The sequence below is a fragment of the Pan troglodytes genome, chromosome 19 (genome assembly GCF_028858775.2).
Source record: "Pan troglodytes isolate AG18354 chromosome 19, NHGRI_mPanTro3-v2.0_pri, whole genome shotgun sequence".
NCBI classification, from domain to species: Eukaryota; Metazoa; Chordata; class Mammalia; order Primates; family Hominidae; genus Pan; species Pan troglodytes.
In genome coordinates, this window is record NC_072417.2 from 36,254,775 (window position 1) to 36,272,686 (window position 17,912).

General features: G+C 36.5%; 1 protein-coding gene across 7 annotated transcripts in view; it reads right to left on the reverse strand.

The window, feature by feature from the left end:
* Positions 1-17,912, reverse strand: part of NF1 (neurofibromin 1) — a 283,489-nt gene that overhangs the window by 23,310 nt on the left and 242,267 nt on the right. For all 7 annotated transcript variants that reach the window (XM_009432439.5, XM_511395.8, XM_001174734.7 and 4 more), the window contains 13 exons: positions 17,781-17,842; positions 17,522-17,636; positions 16,856-16,957; positions 15,016-15,156; positions 12,532-12,658; positions 9,859-9,990; positions 8,792-8,927; positions 6,698-6,855; positions 2,510-2,632; positions 2,002-2,132; positions 1,723-1,823; positions 469-611; positions 76-122 (listed from right to left, as the gene is read on the reverse strand). In XM_009432439.5, coding sequence (XP_009430714.2) covers positions 76-122; positions 469-611; positions 1,723-1,823; positions 2,002-2,132; positions 2,510-2,632; positions 6,698-6,855; positions 8,792-8,927; positions 9,859-9,990; positions 12,532-12,658; positions 15,016-15,156; positions 16,856-16,957; positions 17,522-17,636; positions 17,781-17,842 — 1,518 coding nt within the window. The remainder of the gene's footprint in view (positions 1-75; positions 123-468; positions 612-1,722; positions 1,824-2,001; positions 2,133-2,509; positions 2,633-6,697; positions 6,856-8,791; positions 8,928-9,858; positions 9,991-12,531; positions 12,659-15,015; positions 15,157-16,855; positions 16,958-17,521; positions 17,637-17,780; positions 17,843-17,912) is intronic.

Here is a 17,912-nt window from a genome sequence, read left to right on the forward strand (position 1 = left end):
TTCTTAAAGCAGGCATACTAATTTGAACAGAAACCTTCATTTTGCCAAAAGTTAGAGAAAAATATATTTTCTTACCTTGGAAAACGGTCCTGCAAACCGCCACAAGCCATTAAAACCAAAACCTGCAACAAATCAAATGTTACTCTTATAACAAGCAAGATATCTTTTAATTGTAACAGATATTAAATAAGTCATATAGCTGATGATATATAAACCCTATGTACATGTTGAAAACATGTTTTTAGAATGAGTGTCAAAGCAACTAAAACCTACTTAAAATATACTCAGCATAAAAAGTTGTCAACCAGTTACATTGGACATACAGTTGAGAGAGTAAAAAAATGGAATATGGAAATAAAAGTATGAACAAGTCTATCCCTTATAAAGAATTCTGTAGTCAGTGCATTCTACAACAGCGCGCATGTTAGCAAGTTCATCAACCATCCTTCTCCAGATACATTTATTTACTTTGCAGGTAAGATGTTTGGTATTGTGGTGGGGATTCTTCATGGTACACCACACTCTGCACAATTCCATGGATTGGATTTAACAAATTTGGATCTTGGCACAATGATAACAGGGTGTTGATCTTAGAGTCCAACAAATTATGCCTAAAAAAAAAAAAAAAGTCAACAGAGGAACATTTTAGAGGAAAATTAAATGAAAATATGTAGTGGAAAACATAATATACATTCCCCAGAATAATGTGCCAAAATTAAAGGGAGATGAGTGCTTTTTACTTTCTGGGGCATTTCTTCGTTTTCCAAATTTTCTACAATGAACATGTGTGTGTGTCTGTTTTTGTTTGTCTTTTGTTTTTAGTCACCAGGGAAGAAATTGTGAAAACAAACAACTGGTAGTGTCATATAACCATGTGTAACCATATACGGTAAATGTTTGCTTAAGACAAGGTTGGCTCTGTCTGCTACTTAGCATGTTTTAGTACTATTTCCATCTGTTGTATACTGACATGCACTTAGGAAGTTAAAACTAAATTTAGGATCTGTGCAAAACAAAAAGAAAAAAATTAAATTTAATGTTAATCAGTGCTTTTAAAATGCTGAGTCAGATCAAATAGGGAAAGCAAAATAGTTTAGAGGGATTGAAATACAGGATCCAACTGAAACTTAGGAAAAAAATTATTTCTAACCCGGCTACACTCCATTAATAAAAATAACTGAGTTCTATCTCTCTAAAATTCTAACATGAGATTAAAAAAAGAAAATAATGACATGATATAGAAGGCCTAGATCAGGAAAAGAATTTATTTGAACTATTTAAATTTGAACACTTTGAGGTTAATATTTTTTAGTTCTTAAGAGAGAATAAAAAATTCACCTCCTAAACAGAAGGTCAATTTTGTTTTCACTCAGCTGTGGATAAATACAAAAGCTCTACTAAAAAGTAAACCAAAACAGATATGCTGATTTAGATACAGCAGTCTAATAGTTTGCTTCTAAGTGAGGAAAATGAGCAATGATCATCAAAATAAACCACTTAAATAAATCAACCAGATTTTTTAAAAGTCTTTCCTTATAAACTTTCTAATAGATCTAATAGGTCAAAACTAATCTTAACCCTCATTAAACCTACTGTCTCAAAGCTAAAATCACTATCACAATATCTCATTTTGCCCTCTTTGCAACCAGTGCACATTACTGGGTAAGCATTTAACTTAAAGACAGGCACGAAGGTGAATTAAAATCAAAAGGAGATACTTACACAACAGGAAAGACTTTGGGAAACACAACACTGGCCTCTGCTAAGTATTCATAAAGAATTCGTTGATCAAACTCATCTGTGGTATATTTTACCAGTGTAGCCTGCCAAGATGCAAAAAAGTAAACACACAACATTTTTACTTTGTGGCTGAATTGTTATCTGTTTGGGTGAGAAGTAGAAGACTGTATCCTATTCATGTTTTTAATATTTAAGGGCCTCCTAAAAGTAGACTGGAATAAAAATTTGAGGGTGGGGGACTCAAAAAGGGGAAATCCTTACTAGAACAGTAAGAAGCAGCGCCTGGATCTTCGGATCAGTAAGTACTTCTTCATCCAAGAGAACATTTGATTCAGACACTGAAACTTTACGTAAATGTGGGTGCTGTTGTGATGAGGAAATCCTCTGAGTTTCTGCAGCAAGATAGGGAATTAACATGATCAAACACCTGGATAATCACTTCACCTAACTATTTCAATGTTACTTCTAAAATTCAACAGCTTTCTTTAGTAGATACTTAAAATACTAACATAAACATCATAGAGAATTACTATTCGCCTACACAAAAGTTTTGGCTACCTATTTACAATGCTGTATATAATATATATGATTAATTTTTACACAAGCTTCAAGATAACTGTCTTGAATGGTAGAGTTTATCTTTTGAGAAATGGCAAACGTTTCTATATTTCATTCTAAAGATTCTAAGAAATGGCTGGAAAATAAACATGACTTTCATGTACTCTCCCACCTTATTTTCAATGATCTAGATCAATACTTTGTTTCTCACCCATTTCATAATCAGTTTCTGCTACTCTCCTCATTTTGGGGGGTGTTGTGATCCCTGATTCCATTTCTTGCCTTTTAGGAGCCTTTGTGTCTGATATCAAGTGATCAAAACTTTTCCTTGTTCCTATAAACAAAAGTTAAGAATATGCAAGTTCATTAACCACAGTGTCTATAAATGGGAATAGACTAAAAAGAAAATGTTTGGACATAAAGTGTTTAAGCGTTCACCGAGGACTCAAAGAAAGCTCTAATACATCTCTGGAGCAGTTTCTTTCCTTTATTTTCCATCTTCTTAAAGGGTTTTGTTCCCATAGCTTTCTGTTTCAGGACAGGTTGCACCTTACTGGTGCAAATTAAACTGAGATTGTATTCTGTACACTGGAGGTAAACCAAACTACACTGGAGGTAAATCAACAAATATGATAACTGATAATAAATGCAACGGTAGGCATTATTCAGTAGCAAAGGTCAACTATGTCTGACCAGTCTTTTCAGTTTAAGAAACGCTGCTGGTGCCAAGAACTACTCATTAATACATGAGTAATTTCCAAGCTTAGGAAGAAAGCAAGAGTTTGATTTTAATTTTTTAAGCTTTGAAAAAAAGATATGCATGCCTGAAAATACTAAAAACCAGATACACTGGGAGATGCTTCAAAAATAGCAAGTAGCATTATCTCCCATTTGGCTTTTAGTTTCTCTAATCATGTAATCATGTATTAACACTATTTTTTTCTTTTGATAGGGTCTCGCTCTGTGGCCCAGGCTGGAGTGCAGTGATATGATTTCAGCTCACTGCAACCTCCACATCCTGGGCTCAGGTGATCCTCCCACATCAGCCTCCCCAGTAGCTGGGACTACAGGCACACACTACCACACCCAGCTGATTTTTCTATTTTTAGTAAAGACAGGGTTTCTCCATGTTGCCCAGGCTGGTCTCGAACTCCTGGGCTCAAGCAATCCACCTGCCTTGGTCTCCCCAGAGTGCTGGGATTACAGGCATAAGCCACCATGCCCGGCCAACAGTATTATTTTATTAAAGCCAGAATTAAAGCCAATATAATAAAATCTGACAATTTAACACTTGAGAAATACAAAGTCTATTACCTCAAGAATATGAATAACTATTCATAATAGTCATAAATACCAAGGCCAAATAATTTAACAGTCCAAAGGGATCTAGTCCGGCTTCTTCGTTTCATGCACATGTACACTGATGAAGCCATGAGCAGTTAAGTAATTAGTCTGAGGTAGCATGGCTAGGGATCTAGACAATGACCAGATGGAAAACTCAGGTTTTCTAAAACCAGTCAGTGCTTTCCAAAGTACATGAGATTGGGACACTACTTTCTACATTTAGTTTTCCTTCCTTTCTCACTTGTCCTTTTTATTTTATTCTCTGCATTCTTCCTGGAAGATCTCATTCTGCTTCTATAGCTTCAACTATCTGTGAGCTAATCAATTCTAAATGTTTACTTGTTTACTTTCTTCCCGAATTCCAGGTACATCTTGTGGTTTATCTCTTAGATATATACTCATAGATGTCTTGAAAATATATCAAATGTAATCAATCTAAATTTATCATGTACTGTGAACGTATTAGTCCTGATCTCTATGAATGGTATCACTATCTAGACAGTTTTTAAAACTAAAAGCTTCTGACATCCTTCACAGTCTTCTCCCCTTCCCCACCTGCAACAATTGGTCACTAAGTCATGTCCATTGTACTTCAGAAACCTATTCCAAACCTGATTTTTGTTTTTTTTGAGACAGGGTCTGACTATGCTGCCCAGGTCAGCCTCAAACAATCCTCCTGCCTTGGCCTCCTGCGTTCCTGGGACTAGAGGTGTGTACCATTATGCCCAGCTCCAAACCTGCTGGTTCTTCTCCATTCTCCCATTGCTCCTGCATTAGTGCGGGGCCCACACCATTTTTTTTGCTTGGACTGCTATATCAATTTTATTAAATGGTTCCCTTGCTAAAAATCTCTTCCTGTCTCTCCACATTGCTGCTAGAAAAACTTGGCAAAAATTAAAATTTGGTCATGTTCTTCTCCTACTTAAATACCTCAGCTGAATGTGTGATAAGGGTAAATATCTTACCATGGCATACAGTCGTTTCCAATCGAGTTCTAGTCCTTCTTCTCATCTCATTTCCTACCCCATTCCCCATGATGCCATGATGTATCATCAGTTGCTTTCCTGCCTTTTCTTTATTCTTGCTATTCCCCACTGCTCTTAAACATATGCCCCTACTTATCCTGCTATTTTGCAAGCATATATTAAATCTTTATGACACAGCCCAAATGTTATCTCCTCTCTGCAGTTTTTTTTCTTCTAATTTCCCCAGATCTCCAGTTTCCTCCATCAAGACATATCATTTTAATGGCACCTGGAGTTGCTGTTGTGATTGGCTGATTATAAGTCTTGGACACAAATTACAAAGTCTTCCAGGGCAGTTACCTTATCTTTTTCACTTAGTACATGGGTTGAATGAATTCAATACATTTTTTCCTGAGGTTAGTTTTTCATTTACAACTTCATTGGCATGAAAATCCAGAATTACAAAACACAAAGTAACCAGGAAACTCCTAAATGATTATTTATGGCAAGGTACTAACAGAAGGGAACTCAAACAACAGTAACACAACTATGTGGCTAGTAACTGTGATTGACACATTCATGGTTTCTATTTCTTTCACGGTTTACTGGCACGTTATTTATGTTACAATTTGTTGTTTGTTCACTAATTTCCTTATGAACACAAACATTTTTCCAATACCTAAAGATACTTAAATATGTTTGCATGGATGACTGAAATCTGTTGAACCATTCAGTGTTGGCTACTGAAATACAGATCCTAATGTATTCCAGTAACAATTACAATTTTACCCAATGGAATGCAAGAACATCTCTGCATTTCCTCTGAGGAGCGATGTAAGATCAGTGTTTTTGTTTGTTTGTTTGTTTGGAGTCGGGGTCCCACTCTGTCACCCAGGCTGGAGTGCAGTGGTGCAATCTTGGCTCACTGCTACCCCCACCTCCTGGGCTCAAGTGATCTTCCCAAGTAGCTGGGACTACAGGTGCTCGTCACCATGCCCAGCTAAGTTTTGTATTTTTTGTAGAGATGGGTTTTGTCATGTTGCCCAGGCTGGTCTTGAACTCCTGGACTCAAGCAATCCTCCCACCTGAGTCCCTCAAAGTGCTGGGATTATGGGCGTGAGCCACTGCACCTGGCCTAGTGGGTTTTTTCATTCATTTACTTTCAGTTACTAAAATGGAAATGAGTCTCGCAGCATTTCAGGTGTACTTCTCAGAGACAAAAATTCTATAAATGTTGATGTAACTGAGCAATCTTAATTTCAAGAATCCTATCTTCCGGCCGGGCATGGTGGCTCATGCCTGTAATCTCAGCACTTTGGGAGCCCGAGGAGGGTGTATCACCTGAGGTCAGGTGTATCACCTGAGGTCAGGAGTTCAAGACTAGCCTGGCCAACATGGTGAAACTCCGTCTCTACTAAAAATACAAAAGTTAGCCAGATGTGGTGACGTGTGCCTGTAAACCCAGCTACTAGGGAGGATGAGGCAGGAGAATTGCTTGAGCCCGGGAGGCAGAGGTTGCAGTGAGCTGAGATTGCGCCACTGCACTCCAGCCTGGGTGAACAGAACAAGACTTCATATCAAGAAAAGAAAAAAGAAAAAAAAGAATCCTATTTTCTTTCGGTAATTGAGAAGCATGTCTTTTTGTCTTTTCAAAGAAAGCATGGCAAATAGTACTATTACAGCTTCATACCATATTCATATATTCTCTCAGATGATAATTTCGGGAAGTATTACAGTATATCATTAAATCCCCTGAGTGCAGCAAGACTCTTCCTTTCTTATAGGTATTTATCTAATATGTCTCAGAGTCCCATTCCCTGCTGGCCAGCAAAGGCAAAACAAAATAAGGAGAGTCACAATATTTAGTATAAGATTCAGAAATAACTGTTTCAAGGTCCCATTCTCATTTCTCTATCTCAACTTATAATGCTTAACTGATCTATCAAACTCTCTTTTAAATGGCATCAAAAACTTTGCTACATTGACATGGAAAATTTTGATAATCCTGAAATTTCAAATAATTTTCCAAGAGTAAAAATATCTATTTTTTTAAATAATAAAAAAAATCTACATAATTTAGATAAACTAACCAAGCAACTTCTTAGTGTTGGCCTGAGAAGGCTGCCCCATGTCCAGGCTCATGGATTTCCTGGCTCGGGGACTGGTCTGGCCGACAGTTGGATAGGTGGCTGCAAGGTATCCTTCAGAACCTTTGGGAGAGGACCATGGCTGAGTCTCCTTTAGTGTCCTGAAAGATGAAAACAATAGAGAAAAATTAATTAATATGGTGACAAATACAACCATTGTTTGCTCCTTCCAAGTGGCTGTCCTATTTCCTAACAACAGCAATCAATTAATTTTAAAATTGCACTTTAAAGGGCTTTAGGATACAAACTCTTGGTGTATCCCTAGGAATTATCAACTTTCTTGCCATAGTATCTTGCACCTAGTAGGTACTCACCAAATGCTGAACAAAAAGATCTGTACTGCAATTTTTAAAAGCTGACAAATAAAAAGGTATAGCAACAGGGGTGTCCAATCTCTTAGCTTTCCTGGGCCACACTGGAATTAGAAGAATATACTGGGCCACATATAAAATACACTAACACTAACTACAGTTGATGAGCTTAAAAAAAAAAAAAAAAAAACCCAAAAAATCTCTTAATGTTTTAAGAAAGTTTACAAATTTGTGTTGGGCTGCATTCAAAGCCATCCTGGGCTGCATGCAGCCTGCAGGCCATGGGTTGAACAAGCTTGGTGTACAACATGATGTTTTAAAATATGTTTACATTGGCTGGGCGCTGTGGCTCACGTCTGTAATCCCAACACTTTGGGAGGCCGAGGCAGGCGGATCACCTGAGGTCAGGAGTTCAAGACCAGCCTGCCCAACATGGTGAAACCCCATCTCTACAAAAATACAAAAATTAGCTGGGTATGGTGGCACGCGCCTGTAATCCCAGCTACTCGGGAGGATGAGGCAGGAGAATCGCTTGAACCCAGGAGGCGGAGGTTGTAGTGAGCCGAGATTGTGCTACTGCACTCCAGCCTGGGCGACAGAGCAAGACTCTGTCTCAAAAAACATTAATAAAGAAAAATAAAAATAAATAAAATGTTTACATTGTAGAATGGCTAAATCAAGCAAATTAACATATGTGTTACCTCATATATTTATCTTTTGTGGTGAGAATACTTAAAATCTACTCGTAGCAATTTTCAAGTATAAAATACATTAACTGTAGTTATGTTGATAAAAGACCTTGAACTTACTGCACTGATTTTTTTTAAATCAGAAAAAATTAAGTCTAAATAGGCAATTGTTTAAAAACCAAGAAAATCAGACATTAATTTATACTTTGACAGAGGAACACAGGCAAACTATTTTACCCTTTCTATAACAAAAAGGGCATATCTCAAAGTAATATAATAATGGGACTGACGAAAGTAAGACTATTGAATACCATGTTTGAAAAATTTTTGCGTACATTGTTAGAATCTTAAGGAAATTGTTGAAGTCTTTTTATCAAAAAGCAGGATGTTGATAAATGGAATGATATGAGTTTTGCAAACAGAAGATAACTTTTCTGTGTTCAACACTGTCCCTAAACCTCAAAGATATTTTTATTTAATTGAAAATACAGAAAAATCCCCCAATGATGCTATTTTCATGAAATTTCTCTAAATTATACTGAAAAATATACTACCCAAACCCATGTATAGCAGATATAATTTTTACCATCTATGTCTACATTATAGAAAACTTTAAAATAACTTGTGTGATATAATACAACAAATGTGTTAGCATGCCTGTATTTTTACAAATCTGTATAGATTCGTTCTCTATCCAAGCACGTAATGTGTTGTTTATATTTCGCGTTAGTTTTTTTCCCCAGGCCCTTCCCCTGCAACCTAATATTTTCAAGAGCATCTCTTTTCATTGTTCATCTGGTCTGTGCTTCAGAGGCAAACTAATGTTAACATTAGCACAATCAGACTGGAAGAATAACTTTCCTACTAACCCACATAAAATACCACACATTTATAAAATGAGTTTCACTTACTCTTCCTAGGCCATCTCTAGATTTCTCCCATGTTACCTTCTAGATTACTCTGCTGCTTGCCTCCATTAGTTGGAAAATTGAAACTTGATTATGATTATGTAATTATAGGGGAGTAAATCCACTTACCTATAGGTAGGGTCACCATGATGAATGGGATATGTATCCATAGGAACATTTTCCATTGAAATATCAGTAAGAAGAAGTGACTTTCTATGTTTTAGGCTGCAGCGACTTCGAACTTCTTCAGACACTGTAAGTAAAGCTAAAAGGAAAACGGTGGCAGGTTAAAAAATTTAACAAATCACAAGTGTGACTTAAAACAGGATGAACTTCTTACAGTCTCCTAAAGAGCATAATACCTGTTAAATGTGCACATATTTTGGAAGACTACATAAATGTGAAATATACAGAGAGATTTAATAAGCATCTTTTATTTTCCAAGTTCTTTAATATACATTTGATCTTTAACAAACACAAAGTAGGCAGGGCAGGTATTATTAAGCTGAATGAGAAAAAATACTGAGATGTTAAATGATTTGCTCAAGATGATACGGTTCAAACAAAAAAGTTGAACAAATACAAGTCTGTGAAACTGAGAATCAGCACTTTCTATCAAACAACTATGTTCAAGAATTGTATTGTACATAAGTGCTAAGTGTTGCTGAGTAGAGAAACAAAAATCAGATAAGAGCAAATAGGAAGCTTTAATGGAATGGTGGGGATAGGGCAGATACTCCAGATAAAATGACATAAGGAATGAATATTGAAGAGGCAGTTGCTTGTAGGAGATGGCAAGTAGATTAGCTTAAAATAGCTCATCCATTTGGAGTGGTAATAAAAAATGAGGCTCATGAAATTTAGAGAAAGATAACAGAACTGAGAGGGCTATTTAAGGGCCCAGGGTGCTAGACTGAAGCATTCAGATTTTATGACAGATAACAGAGAGCCACTGTAGTGTCTTGAACGAAAGATGACCAAGGGAACACATTTCAGATTTTAATGGGAATTAAATTTTTTCCTACAGAAAAATGTTCTGGCAAAACTCTCAAAATTGTAACCACCACTAAAGGACTAGACTGTGAACTTTCTGCTCTGCCACGCAACCGCCAAAAAACCTATAGGTATTTGTACTTTTTGGGTGATCCTTATATATGGAGGTAGCAAGATTAATTTTGTTTATTTTGTGTTTTTACCTGCTAAGTAGGCCACGCTCTGTGTATTCACTTCAAATTTGTCACAATTTCTGTGTTTATTAACCAGAGTTAGTAGTGTATGTAAAATTCTGACTGTTCTTGCAACAATGGCAGGTGAAGGATGCCTGTACCCTACAAAAAACAAACAAACAAACAAGTAAGAATTAATTTTTTGAACAAGCATCTGCTGAGGTTTTCTTCCCTAACAACTCTGCAAGGAAAGGAAATATAACTCCTACTTTCCAAGAATAGCCATTTGGGAAGGTAAAACATGCATATGTGAATGTGAATAATTAATTATGTATAAGATTAAGTACCAAAAATGTGTAGAATATAATATTCCCTAGAACTCTACAGTACTCCAGGAAGAGGAAAATTAAAAAACATGATAGTCTTTCAGATCTTCTATTCCCTAAAGCAGCACAGAGATTTAAAAAAAAAAAATCTATGTATTATAATTCTCCTTAAGATTTCATTTGAAAATAGAGTTCTTTTACAAAAACATTTTTAATTAAAAGAAAAGCTGATGACATAGGAAGTATATGCTCTAAGAGCCCAATAAATAGGGTTGATTAGAGGATACATTTGATCTTTGGCCAGCTTTTAATCATTAATCCTACCCCCATTTAAAAATAGGTGATTTGAACATGGAAAGTATCTGGTCTTCTTTTCTTTTCTTGTCTTTTAAGACAGAGTGTCACTCTGTCACAAAGGCTGGAGTGCAGTGGTAGGATCTTGGCTCACTGCAACCTCTGCCTCCCAGGTTCAAGCGATTCTTGTGCCTCAGCCTCCTGAGTGGCTGAAACTACAGGTTTGCACCACCTCACCTGCCTAATTTTTGTATTTTTAGTAGAGATGGGGTTTCACCGTGTTGGCCAGGCTGGTCTTGAACTCTTGCCTTCAAGCAGGGGTTTCACCATGTTGGCCAGGCTGGTCTTGAACTCTTGGCCTCAAGCAATCCACCTGCCTCAGCCTCCCAAAGTGTTGGGATTACAGGCATGAGCCGCTGCACCCAGCCTGGTATTCTTTTAGATATAAAGAATAATTAAGCACTTTATTAGCCCAGTTACAATTACTTATCTTGGTATCCTTTAGTAAGGTAGTATTTTTTGAGAAATCCCCATTGACCTTAGAGATTAACACTGTCAATATTTTTTGTAGAAATTTCATAAGAAAGTGAAATCAAATGCATACATTCACAATAGTGGGTGTATGCATATCTCTCCCTCTCTCATAAAAACTGGGAGAATCTCCATGGTCCCTCAAGCCTATGATTTAAATTAATACAAAATTGTTGACTCAAGCTATAGCTTGAATCTCTACTGTGGCCAAATCCACTTCTGAGACCACTGGGGTTCATGCCAGCTCCTTATCCCAGGTCTTACTTTATCCTGCTTTGCTTCTGACCCACCACTACATGCTGTTCTTATTAACTGCAGTCTCTGGCCATGACTGCCCCATGTTAATGAACCAAAGTTAACAAGCTGTGAAGTCAGTAATGGGGAGTAAAACCAGGTTAGGAAGTGAATGAGCGGGCTCTGAGGAATAGCTGGAGATCACTGGCTATAAGCAATATAGAAAGGGGTGAGAATAGGGTGCCAGAAAGGTGATGTACAATGGTATAAAATAATAGTATTAATCAACAATAAACTATAAACAAGTTGAAGAAAATCTGTGATCAAATCTCTTAACATTTTCTAATATAAATTATTCAAATAACACTTGGTGATTTGCAGTCTGTTTCATTTTGAAAATCAGTAACATACTTAGATATTGTTACTATTAATATAGCTATTATCAGACTCAGTATGTAGGTTTTTGTAAGAATCAACACTTTTTTTTTTTTTTTTTTTTAAGGCAGGGTCTCACTCTGTCACCTAGGCTGGAGTGCAGTGGCACGATCATGGCCCACTGCAGCCTTGACCTCCTGGGCTCAAGTGATTCTCCTTCCTCAGCATCCCAAGTAGCTGGCACTATAGGCATGTGCCACCGCACCTGGCTAATGTTTTTATTTTTTGTAGAAAGGGGGTTTCACCATATTGCCCAGGCTGGTCTCGAACTCCTAAGCTCAAGAGATCCTTCTGCTTTGGCCTCCCAGAGTGCTGGGACTACAGGTGTGAGCCACCATACCCCGCCAGAATAAACTCTTTTGTTTTTCAGGCAAATTTAATATTTGAATTGGAAATGAAGCTCTCTTAAAACACATATTGAATAAAACACAACTCATTAAGACAGATATAGTTTGCATTTATTTATTTATTTTTTGAGACAAAGTCTCACTCTGTTACCTAGGCTGAGTGCAGTGGTGTGATCACAGCTCACTGTAGCCTCGACTTCCCAGGCTCAAGCAATCCTTCCATCTATGCCTCCTAAGTAGCTGGGACTACAAGCACGTGCCACCATGCCTGGCTAATTTTTAAATTTTCTGTAGAGATGAAGTCTCACTATGTTGCCCAGGCTGGCCTCAAACTCCTAGCCTCAAGTGATCCTCCTGCCTCAGCCTCCCAAAGTGTTGGTATTACAGACGTGAGCCACCACGCCTGGCCTAGTTTGCATTTAAAGTAAGACATAAGGGCTAACTTACTTCAATTTATTTCAAGTAATCACTTATTCAAATTACTTCTGGTTTCTTAATACTATTTCATAAAAATATTCTAAATAAGACTTTTTTACCTTTTAAAAGGTGTCCAACCAATGCAAAGTTAAAGTTAGAGTTGAAATTGAGTCCAACAAAATGATCCATTTGCTTGCAGTGCCACTCCAGAGGATTCCGGATTGCCATAAATACTTCCTCTGGACTCTATTAAAGATAATCATGAGATGGTTGATGAGGTTCACACAGTAGCTTTCTTTAAAGGCTCACTTAATTTTGTGTTCAATAGTATGACAAGATAAGTAATCCTTTCAATTTGAGAGAAATTATTTTCAGTTGACTGCAGAAAACCACAGAACATTTTAGCTACTACAAATTAACTGGTGCAAGACAGTCAAGCATATAAATAAGAAGATGGTAGAAGATGAAATCACTTTTATTTACAATACAAAATAAATGACTGTCAATTTACATCCTGGTGACTTTTAACATGCTTATTAACTCTGATGCCTAGCATCCAAAGGGCACTAGAATCAATATTAGCTCCCGCTACTGGGCTGTTTTGAAGATGAAAATACCGAGGCAGATGCCCCATTTGCAATGCTCCATTTGCAAATATTCTTTTTTTGAGATGGAGTCTTACTCTGTCGCCCAGGCTGGAGTGCAGTGGCACCATCTTGGCTCACTGCAACCTCCTGGGTTCAAGTGATCTTCCCACCTCAGCCTCCCAGGTCGCTGGAGTTACAAACATGTGCCACCCTGGCTAATTTTTGTATTTTTAGTAGAGACAGGGTGTCACCATGTTGGCCAGGCTGGTCTCGAACTCCTGACCTCAAGTGATCCTCCCAACTCGGCCTCCCAGAGTGCTGGAATTACAAGCATGAGCCATTGCACCCAGCCAATTTGCAAATATTCTTAACATATAAATAGCCAACAACTAGATATCGCTGACCACCACTGTCCCAAAACAGTTTTAGAAAAACGGCAATGAGAATTAGGACAGAGGGGTTCTAGTCCCAAAACAGATGTACAAGCATGGGCAAGTTACTTAACTTCTTAGTTCCTTTCTAATTTGCAAAATGGAGGTCTGATTAATAAACTCCATAAGACCTCTTACCTCTAAAATTTTGCTTCTATATTTTTCAGACCCATATCTGTTCCAGGTTCACACTACATCTGGTAGACTGAACTAATAATGTTTAGACCAAGTATCTTTTTACACTTAAAACCATAATCCTGTTCTTTCTACCCACAGTTCAGTTAATTTCACTTCAAGCAAATCTCACTGTATATACACATTCTTTTAAAAACATTCCCCTCTTTTCTCCTAGACACTTCCCATTTTTATCCAAAGACAAAAGGGACGTAATTTCATACTATTTTATTCTCTCCTCTATTCTCTATGAACTAAAATCCAACCCCAATCAGATCTCCATTTTACAAATTAGAAAGGAACTAAGAAGTAATTTGCCCATGTTCATATATATATACACACACACATGCGCACGTGCACACACACACACACCCCATTAGCACCCCTCCTAACATTTATTAACCTTAATTGGAGTTGGATTTTACATATTTTATGTGTGTACATACACACACACACACACACACACTTTATATATATATACACACATTACATATATATGTGTGTATGTAATATATGTATACACACTTTTTTTTGGAGACAGGGTCTTGCTCTGTTGCCCAAGCTGGAGTGCAGTGGTGTGATCTCAGCTCACTGCAACCTCTGCCTCCCAGGCTCAAGCAATCCTCCTACCTCACCTCCTGAGTAGCTGGGATTGTAGGTGCATGCCACCATGCCTAGCTAATTTTTGCCTTTTTTGTAGAGATGGGGTTTTGCAAGTTGCCCAGGCTGTTCTCTAACTCCTGAGCTCAACTGATCCACCTGTCTTGGCCTCCCAAAGTGCTGGGACTACAGGTGTGAGCCACCACTCCTGGCCACTAATGGTATATTTTAAAGTAAGATTAGACAGAATAAAAAAACTAGTAAAATTAAGTACCCAAAAGTTTCCTTTAGACTCTCCAACTTCCTTATCTACTATGAATTATACGTATTTTTCATTAAGTGGCATTATTAAGTAAAACTAAGATTACTTTTAGATTATTTCTTCACGTGTGAAATGGGGGGCAGAGAATGCTAACCTTTACTTTAAGGTTATGAAAATTAAAAATAAATGTATAGTGTTTAGCATACGGCCTGGCATGGTAGCTATTAATATTATTACCATGTATTGTTTATGCTCATTCTGTAAGGATGATCATGTATTATTTATCCTTATTCTGTAATTCTACTAGTATTAGGCCAGTACTGTTTTTTGTTTGTTTGTTTGTTTTTGCTATTTTTATGTAAAAAATATGCATTCAAGTTTACATAGTTCTTTATGAGCTGGTAAGGAAATATACTCACAATAAGTTACATTATACAAATTCATACTTAAGTTATGGACTTCTTGTGATTTTAAAAGAATAGCAACAAGAAAAGATGGAAGAGTACTAAATTTGAGTAATCTAGGAACCTCAAGGCAAAGTTTGCTTACCTTGTCATTGAATATACGGAGACTATCTAAAGTATGCAGGTTTTGTTCAAGAAGTGCGGTACCTGCTGAATACAAGTTGACCTCATCAAGCTGCAGCACAGCCACAGCTACCCAAAAGAGGGCTTTGTGCAGAGGCGAGTCCTGGCAAAGAAGATATGTTTGAGGCTAGTAAGATGAATCATGACATAGTCTCTTTCAAAACACACTGCAGTTAAAAATAAAGCAGCTTATCTTCCTAAATTACCCATGTTTTCTCTTTTGGGGAAGATAAAGATATGAGTAAGCTCTTCACTTTTCCATATGTATAACTAAAGACACTGTTAGCTGGACTGAGAACGTTACTTAGCACCTCCTTTGACTTCTCCCTGTTCTTTGATTTCTAAATCCAGTCACCAAGGTTTGTTGATTCTTCTAGAGTAGTCTCTTTTGTATCTTTTGTCATTTCTTTCTTATTGCTAATGACATTACCACATGCCAACCTTCTTTATTATAAAGGTGGATTCTTTTTACTTCAGTTTCTCCCTACTCCAATCCACTGTGTACACTACCACCAGGAGCTAAGTCCTGCTTTCATCGTATGACTTGTCTGCTTAAAAACTGTACATTTCCAAACTCTTTTGAACAATGCTGAATGTGAGATGAGGTCTATCCAGTCCTCACAACTTTCCCTCTCTCGATTCCTTTGAAAAGCTTCTCCATTACAACTAGAATGTTCTACCCACCTTCCCTCCATTGTCCTGGCATTCTTGTGCAGCTCTCTCCCTTTCTCTCTACCTACATTAACTCCTATGTTTCCCTTTAACTTTATTTTAAACTGTCTTTTCAACTTCTTGTCACTCTTAACCAGTATGGTAATCTCTTGCTGCTCTGAATTAAAAGTATTTATTACTGGCAATCTTTATTTAGCACTATGATATTAGGGAAAATACATGGACTTTAGAGTCAAATAGTATCGCATTAGAATCATGGTTCTTTTATTAGGTATGTGACTTTGGGCAAGTTATTTAGCCCTTCTGAGCTCATTTTCACTTAGAAGATGGGGACCAGAGAACCATTTTGTATAATATAAAATTAGGATGCTTGTAGACAAACCAGGAATATAACAGGTATTATTTCTCTGTTATCTCTCCCAAGTCTGGCATACCTTTGTACTCAAATCACAGAATTAAACCACTTTAGAACTGGATGGTAATACCATGCCATTATCGAATCTTTTTCATTTTATTAATACAAAAACATGATTTCCAGATATCTTAAATATAAAAATGGGATAAGGTCAGACCATCCTAAAACAGTGGCCACTTCATTTTACTCCTTTTAAATATAATCTTCATTTGGCACCCAAACTCTTATGACGATCAAGTATACTTCTCCCAGCTTTAATTTCTCCATAGTAATAATCACTAACATACTACGTATTTTATTTACTTCATTATCCATTCACTCCCCAACCTCCACACCCACTCCAGAAAGTAAGCTCCATGAAGGCAGTAAGTTTTATGGGCTTTGTTAGTACTCTATCTCTAGCGCCTAAAACAGTACTTGGCAATAGCAGATAATTAATAGTTATAAGATACAATAATTAAGAATATATACCTATCTTTCCTTTAGCACTGATGAGACCAAAAACTTAGAAGCGCTTGAGAACATACTATCCATACTTACTCTTCTTCTAATATGACTACTTCAAACAACTAAACTTTAAGAGGTTCTACTTTAACTATAGTTTTTTCTTTATAACTTATTCTCAATTCATCTTATTTTCTAAACTCTTTGAAAGAAAGTAACATTCAACACTGATACCCAAAATGAATGCGCTCATTTTCTATACAGTAATTACCTTATTAAGAAGTGGCTGTAATTTGGTTAGTGCTATTACTGTAGCTTCTATCAGAACTTGACTGTTGTAAGTGTCAGGTCCTTTTAAGCAACTCTCAAGTGCCTTTTAGGAAAACAGAATTTTTTATTTTACTTTCATTGAAATAAAACATTAACTCCTAAACTGAATCTCGGAATGAATTCAGGAACATTTACTTATTTAATAAATGCTAGAATGATTTCTCATGCTATGGTGATCTTGGTAGCTAGCTTAATGTACATTTGTTTTCTTATTTTTTGACATTTCTACATTATAAGAGTCAGACATTATTATAGTAATTACAAATTAAATAATTTTATACAAGGCTATAGTCTTACCATATAATTAAATGCTTTGAAAACTGGTAAAATACTAAGTGTACCTGCTTAGCAAAAGAGGCAACATATTTTATTTTAAAGACATCTTCCTTAATGAAGTAATCAGAGTTTACATATAAAGACAGCTTCTTTAGAGAAGACTTCTTCAAAGAATTACAATAAATAATCAAAATACATTTTAAAGGCTTAATAAGTAACATATAAGATATTTCATTGACCTCAAATTTAAACGTCTTTTAGAAAAATGAAAGATATGCTTTACAACTTGAGAACCATAAATATTTGGGAGAATTGAGGGCGGAACAGGTACCTTGCTAAGAATACGGATTATCTGCTTTATCTGCCCATGAGACACTCGTTTGCTAATACACCCAAAGACAACAAGAGCTCTTGGTTGCAGGGATGGATTATATTGGAATGCAAATCTGCAATTAAAAGATCCACAGAACTTATAAAAACCTTTGTGTTTATATATACTAAATAATAAATTATAACATTGATCATACAGTAATAGCTGTATTTTCAACAATATGCATATTTTTACAACTTATATTTAATTTAGGACATACCTTTGAGCTAGTTCTGTCCACTGGTCCAGCCACTTGCACGTTGGAATATCTCTCATGCATGCCTAAAAAAGGGGATACTCTGAATACATATTGTACATAAATGTTTTTAGAACTGTTTAAATAATGTTTATT